A 9,647-nucleotide genomic window follows, 5' to 3' on the forward strand; every position below is an offset into this window, starting at 1 on the left:
AAATGAATTTGATTGATATTTTTTTAATAAAAATAAGCTTTTAAAAATATTTTTGTGTTTTGCGGATATATCCGATATCCAATCCGATCCGATTCGATCCGCAAATGTGCGGATCAGATCCAAGCTTAAAAGTCGGGGATATTGGATCCGATGATTTTAGTGTGGATCGGATCGAGATTTATGCCAAATCCGATTCGATCCGATCCGCGTTCACCCCTAGATATAATGTTACTTGTTTAAGGTTTTGTTCTATCCATAGAAGTTTGACCGAGTTATAACATCTCCTCGCCAACCGCTGACGGATCCTTTGAGGAGCTATATGTCAACCTGAATGAGCACGATGAGATGGAACGTCTATAGAAGGCATTCTAACGCTCAAGTCAACATATCAGAATATCAAAAAAGAAAAGCTTAAGATATTAGAGTATTGTTCCAAATTGACCTGCCTTGCTTAGTATCACCTTCCTTGCTTATATAGGAGAGGGATTGAGTTTAATTGATGGAGTTCAGCATACTTTTCTGATTCTCGGTAGAATCTGTTACTGTGAATATTGCTATTTCACGTTTGGATTACTGTCTCGTTTATTTTGACTTAGTCTATATAGGTTCGTTATATCCGAGTTTGTTGCGTTTGTGGCAGAGGTGATAGGGATAGTGGCCAAATTATAATGTCCATATCATAGTTCCCAAGCTTAACTTGTTCCGATGTAAGGAGGTAGGTCGAGCTTTGTATACCTCGGCTACTTGTATAGCGTGTGTTGAGGGTATAAGCCCCTAAGCGCGACCGGTCATTGCTCATGGGGAATCAGAACAATTTTTTATTTCTCTCTCTTAATTAAAGTGGAGACGTTTCTTTTATCCACGATGAGTTAATGTATGTGACATGTGGTGTAAATTTCTATGTTCTCCTATCCTAATTAAAGTGGAGACATTTTTTCTATCCACGACGAGTTAATGTATGTGACATGTGGCGCAAATTTTGATGTTCTCCTATCTGTTAGATGAAAAGTATTGTGATAATTTTAAGTCAATGGCATGGATTTAATACAATGGTGAGCTAGAAGTGTAACTGTTTGGATTTTTGATTTGATGTCTTAATGGTCCTTTCGAACTTTCCCCAAGTTTTTATTTGTGGTTTTAGTGAGGTAATAGTTTTGTAATATTGGTGAAAAATATGAGTTAGAAAGGTAAGTTTTCTTTTCTCCTTTTTCGAGGGTTACCTGAAACTAGATTGTTTTTGGGCCTGAACGTGAGGTTCAAAGTCTTTTTGGGCATCGTTTGATTTTCGTTGATGTCGAGGTGTCGCTGTCTAAGTTTCTCGTGAGAAGGTGGGGGTGATACTTGCAAGGGATTCTAATACTTAAGTTAGTAAGAGTTTTAGACATGTTTTTAGTAGATTGGGTCCTGAATATACCTGAAGATGTTAGTGTATTTATAATAGAATAGATAACTACCTTTTAGTGTAGTTTCACCTTTGATGGTGGATAACCATTCTTTTTTTTCTTGGAACGTTGTTGACATCTCCTTTCTAAATGAGTGAGAGATATTTTAGGAGTTAGTTACTTATCTAGATAAGTAGGGTTGAACTGCTGTCGTCACGCTCGACCTATATGAAGTCAAATGGTTGTAGAGGAGGCCAGCTCTCTTGGGTGGACTTTGATTCATTTTGGGCCTGGCTATGCTTTTGGGTCAGGGTATGAACAGTGTCACTGCTTGAATCCGAGCTTGACAAGGTTGGCCTCAAGCATTTGTAGATCATGTTGCTTCCTTATGCGCTTAATAGATCGTGTCGGACACACCGACTTTTTGGGGACTAAGTCGGATACTCTATGTGTTTTTGTGAAAATTTTGAAACGTAATGTCTTTTTATTGTCTTTGTACGTTACTTCTGCAGTTACCTTGGTAACCATGTGTGCTATAAATGAGGGGGTAAAAAATTACTCCTTTGTCCCTAGCATCTTATAAATACCAAAATTCTTTCTCTTTCTTCATTTTTTATTCTTACCTTGGCATGGATTGAAATTAACCCTGATAAATGTAGAGCGGTCCTGAAAATGAAGAGTCCGACCTGTTTAAAGGAAGTTCAGCAGCTGAACGGCCGACTTGCAGCTCTGTCTAGGTTTTTAGCAGGATTAGCATTAAGATCCTTAGCACTTTTTGCCCTACTGAGAAAAGGATGCCAGTTCGAATGGACTTCTGAATGTGAAGAAGCCTTTCAGAAGTTCAAAAGGTTTCTAAGCATTAATACGGGAAGATGAGGTCGGGCAGCATCCTGTCTACTTCACAAGTAAGGTACTATAAGGCCTTGAACTAAGGTATCAAAAACTCGAGAAGTTCGCATCCGCCTTAGTCGTAGCATCTAGAAGGCTTCGGCCTTATTTTCAAACTCATACTATAAGAGTTCGGACGAACCAACCCATGAAGCAAATCCTTTAGAAAACGGATGTTGCGAGCATAATGGTTCAATGGCCTATAGAGTTATCCAAATTCGACTTGAAATACGAAAATCGGACAGCTATCAAAGCCCAATGCCTCACCGACTTCATGGCCGAATACGCAGGAGATCAATAGGAGGCCTTCACAACCTGGGAATTATACGTGGATGGCTCCTCCAACAAAGTCGGAAGTGGTGCAGGCATAATACTGGTTAATCAAGAAGGAACTCAAATAGAAGTCTCCTTGAAATTTGAATTTCCGGCCTCCAATAATCAGGCAGAATATGAAGCCCTTGATTACTGGGCTAAAGCTAGCCAAAGAAGTCAGAGTGACCAAAGTAGTAGCCTTCAGTGACTTTCAAGTCGTGATTTCTCAGATTAATGGAGAGTACTAGGCAAAAGATCCCAACATGAAGAGGTACTTGGAAAGAACACTCGAGCTTCTTAGGCAGTTCCTCGAAACGGAAGTCAGACACATAACAAGGGAGCTCAACAGCAGAGCCGATGCCTTTCCAAACTGGGAAGTACCAAGCCGGGAGGAAATAATAGAAGTCTGATATAAGAAACTCTCCAGGAACCTTCGGTCACAAAGGCAGATAACAGGCTGGACATCTTGCCAGTCTCCGGCCTAGTCCTCGGATGAATGACACCTCTGATTGAATACTTAAAATTTGACATCCTTCCCGAAGAACAAAAGGAGGCTCAAAAACTTATAAGGGAGGCTCAGAACTATACCTTGGTGCAAAATGTCCTTTATAGAAGAGGGATATCTAAACCATTGCTGAAGTGCGTCCCAACCTCTAAGACGGCAGAAGTCTTGGAAGAAATACACAATGGCATCTGCGGAAACCATCTCGGAGCTAGATCCCTAGCTAGGAAAGTAATCCGAGCCGGGTTCTTTTGGCTAACCCTACAAAGAGATGACATCGACTTTGTGAAAAAGTGTCAACCTTGTCAGATGCATGCAAATTTCCACGTCGCTCCCCCAGAAGAGCTCATTAGTGTGACTTCTCCATGGCCATTTGCAAAGTGGGGACTGAACCTACTCAGACCTTTCCCTCAAACGCCAGGAAAAGTAAAGTTTCTCATTGTGGGAGTAGATTACTTCACTAAGTGGATAGAAGCAGAGCCATTAGCTACTATTACGGCACAGAGAAGTCGAAAATTTTTGTATAGAAATATTACTACCCGATTTGGAGTCCCACACTCCATCCCAACTGATAATGGTACACAATTTACTGACTCTACATTCAGAAACTTGATGGCTAGCATGAAAATCAAGCATCAATTCACCTTGGTCGAGCATCCCCAAGCAAATGGACAAGCAGAGGCAGGCAATAAAATTATATTAGTAGGGTTAAGGAAAAGGCTTCAAGAAGCAAATGGAGCTTGGGCTGAAGAGCTTTCTCAGGTATTATAGGCCTACCGAACCACACCTCATTCAACTATTGGCAAAACACCTTTCCGACTTGCTTACGGCATCGAAGCCATGATCCCCATAGAGGTCAATGAGCAAAGCCTAGGGGTGAGATTTTACAATGAGGTCGGAAACGTCCAAGCACACAAAGAGGAGCTTGAATTGCTCCCAGAAATCCGAGAACAAGCCTAGATAAGAGAAGCAACGATAAAACAAAGGATGGCAACAAGGTACAACCAAAAGGTCATTCGAAGAAGCTTCGCCTCAGACGACTTAGTGCTCATCTGAAATGACATCGGAGTGAACAAGTCGGGAGAAGGAAAACTCGCTGCAAAATGGAAAGGACCCTACAAGATAGTTGAGGTCTTTGGAAAGGCTACTATAAAGTGTCCGATCTAGGAGGATCCGAGCTTCCAAGGTCATGGCACGCTTGCAATATGAAGAGATATTACAGCTAGAAGCGAACCTCGCTCCTTGATGTACTCTTTTTCCTGACTTCATGGTTTTTTCCCAAAAAGGGTTTTCCTGGATGGGGTTTTAATGAGGCATCAAAGCGAGGGCTAGTGGCAAAAAATTCAATCCTTTAGTAGCAAAATCACCCTTGTAAAGCCACAGTGCATTAGTAATAATATCTCTCTTCTAACTCTTTATCTTTCTCTTTAGAAATTCCATTATTACTCTATGATACGCACTGACTTAAGCTCGAAAAAGTACGAAAATTCGTTGACCAACCTAACATAGTTGGCTAGATAAAGCGACGAAGTACAGGTCGGTGTAAAGAGGTTATAAAATTCGATCATAAATAGCACATAAACAATATAGCTAACGACTTATAAGTCGGAAAGCCCAAGTAAAATAAAATGCATCACAAGAATAACCTAAGTCATGAAAACAATTCAATAAATTAAGTAAAATTGAACGTATAAGGTCCAAATAATGGAAGCTAAGAGATTCGAAGATTCTTTAAGAATTCAAAGGAAAAAGGATTCCTTGGAGAAACTTTTATCAAAATCACTCAAGAAAAAGTTTTCTCAAAAACTTTATTGAGCAGCGAAAACATTGTCCTCAGACAAACGTCTGAGCCTTCTCAAAAGCTTTACAAAACTAAAGCAGAAAAAGGTTTTACAAAAAGCTTCGACTACTCAACAAAGTTTTATCCTATAATAAAAAGAAGCTTCATAATAAACAAACTGTTGTTAAAAGACCCTATAAAAAGGACCAAGTGTCAAGGAACCACCAGCAAAATATACAAACAAATATAAAGAGTTCATAAAAAGGACCCACAAGTCGGGCCTTTAAAAATATCATCACTTGGGACCAAGAAGGGGGTTTGAATCATCGGCAGGAGAAGAGGTCGGTTCGGCCGCAGAAGTTGGAGGGGTCAGTGGGATCTCTTCAGCAACAGGAGCTGAAATCACCTCGGGAGCCGCAGAAGAAGACGTCATATCTACCTCACGGGGAGGGGATTCAATGATGCATTGCCCCACCGTCTTCAGCTCGGAATCAGTCTCGGGACGAGGAGGAAATACTATCTCACCATTAATGACCACCTTGTCGGGATGAAGAGGTGACAGGTCCAAGTCGGGAGCAATAACTCTGACCTGCTCCTTTAGGACCCTAAACACCTCTTCAGTCCCTTCAACAATAGAATCCTCTAAATCCTGATATCCCTCCCGAAGCTTCTCCACCTCCTTTTTCAAATCAATATTGGCCGAAAAGATCCTAACATAGTTCTGTTCAACCTTTTCCTTCAGACCCTCAGCCATTACACACTGGCCCATTAAATTTTTCTCCCTCTCCCGGGTCTGGGCGAGCTCTTCCTTCAGCCAGTCATTCTCCTCCTGCAACCTTTTTTCCTCCTCCTGATACATGACAATCCTCCCTTGAATATTTTCTAAAGATTGTTGAGTAGCACTCAAGGGAGTCTTGTTAAAAATATCAAGGAGGGAGGTGCAGACCCCAGCAGTCCGAATTCCTCCTCGGATTAAGATTTGAAGATGATTTCGGATAGCAGCATCATCCATAGGAAATTGTTTGTATGGAAGGATGTGCTTCCTAGTAAATTTTGGCCCGTCAAAGCCGGCGTCCCCGACACTAGAGGCACCGGTTTTCGAGGTCTTGCGTTTTCTCTTCTCAGGTTCCGAGGAGTAATGAACTGGGGGAGTAGGGGCATGAGGAGGAAGAGGAGGGAAAGGTATTTATGAGATACCAGGGGCATAATCGTAAAACGGTTCAATCATTAAAAGAACGCGCCGTTACCAATGTAACTGCCCCCCACATATAAATCCAAAAGCCAAACGGACGCGACGGTTGATTAGACGCGACGATTGAAAATTCAAAATCACTTCGGTGTCAAAACTAAAATCACGTCAGTTTTCCGACTTGAAAAGAAATATCGACTTAAGCGTCCCCGAGTTTAATTAATACTCGAATCCAACTCATAACTAAGATATCAGACTCGAGTAGGGCCACTGTTTAGACCCTGGTCTAAAACATAAGCCAGGCCCAATCAGGCTAAGAGGTCCAATCCAAAAAGATTGGCCTTCATCGTGTATCTGACCTCCACTAAGAAGTCGGGGTCGACACCTATAAGCAGTCAACACTTATCCAAGTGAATAACTGCTTTCTTAAATCTTTCACCCACTTCTAGAAGAGAGATCCCAACAACCCTAAGATAAAGGGACGGTTATCCACCATCAGAAATGAAACTACTTCAGCAGTGGTCATTGGTTCCTTCCCTATAAATACACTGACACTCTCAGGTAAACTTAAGTTCCAATACATTCAAAACCTGCTTAACCCCTTGCTAACTTAGACATCGGAGTGTGTTTGCAGGTACCACCCCCCATTCCTCAAAGCATACAACTCGACGGAAGCTCCCAAGCAGTAACAGCTCGGAAACCACCCACCTTCAACGTTTGGGCCTTTCATTCAAGTCCAATCATCCGGTTCTAGGTAAGCCTCGGAACAGTAGTGGATGATGGTGATGATGGTGGCTGAAAATGATATTGAGGAGAGAGGAGAGTTGGTCTAGTGGTGTTCTAGTTCATAAAGAGAAAGAGAGGAGAAAAGAGAAGAGGGGGCGATTTGTCTGATTAAATTGTTGCCTGACACATGTTGACTTAACAATCCACGTAGGTAAGATCCGTTAGCTCTAGACGGAGACATTACAGAAGGAACAGAAGGTCTTATGGAGTTAATCATTAACTTTTCTTAAGGAGCGGAAAAAAGTTTCGTAAACTTATTAGGAATGAAGTGAGGTTTCACTCTAAAAATAAAATTAAAAAACATCAAAATTAGCTCATAATCAATTGGTTCGCGTTCTAGTCAAACTTTCAAGTAATCATCAAATCATGTATTTGATGAACAACCAAAGATAGTTTTGGCAATTGACCGTATAGACTAATAATTAGTTACTAGAAACCCTTCCAATAAGGGAAAGGCTACATAAAACTATCAATTTGGCAATTGACAGTTAAGAAATCCTTCCAATATGAATGCTTCTACGAAGTCATAGATAACATCATCCACTTGAATACCTTACAAGTCTGAGATTAACCTAATCAATGGTGGTACAACTATGTAAGAATTGGATAAAATTCAACTAGAGCACAATTAATTTGTTTTCAATTTCTTAGCCTTAGAAGACAAAATATAGTCATCATCAGAGTCATCCTCAGAGCTTGCATCCTCAGCTTTCCGCTTCTTGGACTGCTTCCTTGTGGAGTTTGGGGTCTTCTTCTTAGCAGAAGGTACAGGGGAGGTTGGGCTTTTCTTCTTGACCGTGACGGATCGTGTGCTTCCCTTTGCTGGTACAGCTTTAACCGGAGAAGTGAGCTTCTGCTGCACAGCTTTCTTTTGCTTCTTTTCAAATATTTTCATTGCCACCTCTTTAGGAAGTAAGCCTGACTCCATCAACCTGCAGTTATATTCAATAAGAAATAAACAATTTGAATCCAAGATTCCAGATTAAAATGCAACACCAAACTCTTCAACATTACGCTAGGTCAAGTTCGCAGTAAGANAGTGATCAGTTCAACTGGATGGAAACTGTTGATATTGCAACTTTAAGGAACATTCTATGAATCTATGGAATCATTAATCTCTAGCAGGCAATAGCAAAAGAAAAACCAGATACACAAATGCCAATTTGCAGATGCATTAGCAGACATCCTACAACCAATTACTGGTTCTGGGTTCACAAATTAAAGGGGCAGTGCATGTTTATAAGTTTAGTTAAAATTAAACATACACGTCCTCCAAAATTTGACACGATTCAACCTGATCTAGAACACTACTAAGACAACCTTAAGATACTATGCTTTAAGGTCAGTATTCAAAGTTAGTTCATCACAATGACCCTTTATGAAGGATGCATGATTACTCAAGCACAATACTGGAGGGGGAAAGACAAGGAAAGCCTACCTCTTACCTTTTAAAATGGATTATCAATGGAACTGAAATTTATATTTCGTATAAAATATAAAATTATAACAATATTAAAGAGCATGGTGCTACTAATACAAACTCCAGTTGGTTGGCAAGGGTCTTGTATCTATCCTAATCTCGTATCACTTGATGACGCTGCAATTTTATAGGAATTCAGGCAAATGAGGCCCTAAATGAACTTGAAATTTCAGGAGTCTGAGACATTGCTATATATTCCAAATATAAATTGTGACAAAAATTTTAAAATTAGAAGCATTCTATGTATTTCTTGCATACACAGACACAGTTGATTCGTCAATTTCCTTTTCAACTCTATACCAATCTGTTGCTTAAAGGCAAAACTACACTATCAGTAGTGTCTCAAAGTTGCATATAAACAGTAATCTCCCACCCTTGACAAATCATGGTAAGGAAAGAAAAACTCACCAGACTTGTGACATTTCGCTTGTGGGAACTTGCTCATATAAACTCTCATAGAAAATCCTGAGAGGATCTTTCTGAAATTTCACAAGGAAACAAACACAACACACTGATTATACAAAACTGGAAAAGCTATAAGGAATAGGAGAATAAAGCATATATGTATAATGTATATAATTGTATATCTACCTCCTCAGGTGGATCTCGTTTCTGGCCAGGTAAATCATACACCTTTTTCTCTTTCTGCTTCTTCTTCTGTTGCTGCTGTGAAGCAGAAGAAGCAGCAGCATCTTCCCCTTTCTTCTTTGTCTTCTTAGTTTCTTCCTCCTTCACCTTCTTCCTTTTCTTCACTACTTCCTTCATCCCCAAAACAGTACACATTTTAAGAGAGTAAACAAAAATAAAAGAAGCAAAAATGGCCACATAAATTGTAGGAAGAAAGCTTCAATATTGAGAAACCTTGGAATTGTTGGAAGCTCTTTTGGCAATGGGCACGTCGTCGTCGTCGGAGTACTCTTCCTTCTTGGGTTTGGAGCGAGACACAGCAGCGGAAGGCTTAGGCTTGAGGGGTTTGAAAGAAGAATCATTGTCAGAATCTTCTTTCTTCACATTTTGAAGCTTGGAGGTTGTGGCTTTTTTGGAAGACGAAGAACTCTTATTGTTGCTGTGGTTGGCGTCCTCTTTCTTCCCCGGCTTCGATTCTTCAGACGGCATTCTTCCGGTGATGGTGGCAGCAGCGCCACACTTTCCCTTGAGCAATCGCAGCAGAGTTGGGGTTTCGAGCTCCAAAACTTTGCGTTTTGAATTTGTTTGACTTTGACTTATTACTGAATATAATTGGGCCCCTAACAAGGCCCACCATTTGACCCATCACACTTGGGGACTAGGTTTTTTTTGTTTTTTTTGAAAAAAAATGCAGAAGCATA

General features: G+C 40.5%; 1 protein-coding gene across 1 annotated transcript; it reads right to left on the reverse strand.

The window, feature by feature from the left end:
• On the reverse strand, positions 7,233-9,548 carry LOC107608013 (eukaryotic translation initiation factor 5B). The gene is made up of 4 exons (XM_016309906.2): positions 9,181-9,548; positions 8,911-9,078; positions 8,728-8,798; positions 7,233-7,771 (listed from the first exon to the last, which is right to left on the reverse strand). Exons 1-4 carry the CDS (start codon positions 9,433-9,435, stop codon positions 7,468-7,470), a joined length of 798 nt encoding a protein of 265 aa, XP_016165392.1. The 5' UTR covers positions 9,436-9,548; the 3' UTR covers positions 7,233-7,467.

The sequence above is a fragment of the Arachis ipaensis genome, chromosome B07 (assembly GCF_000816755.2).
Source record: "Arachis ipaensis cultivar K30076 chromosome B07, Araip1.1, whole genome shotgun sequence".
Taxonomy (NCBI): domain Eukaryota; kingdom Viridiplantae; phylum Streptophyta; class Magnoliopsida; order Fabales; family Fabaceae; genus Arachis; species Arachis ipaensis.

Bases quoted from the DNA above. Each gene is read 5' to 3' on its own strand.
- LOC107608013 (XM_016309906.2), bottom strand. From the start codon at position 9,435: ATGCCGTCTGAAGAATCGAAGCCGGGGAAGAAAGAGGACGCCAACCAC. The intron at 9,079-9,180 runs GTTTCTCAATAT...TTGGGGATGAAG, and splicing joins GAGCTTCCAACAATTCCAAG to GAAGTAGTGAAGAAAAGGAA. The intron at 8,799-8,910 runs GTAGATATACAA...GTGAAATTTCAG, and splicing joins AACGAGATCCACCTGAGGAG to AAAGATCCTCTCAGGATTTT.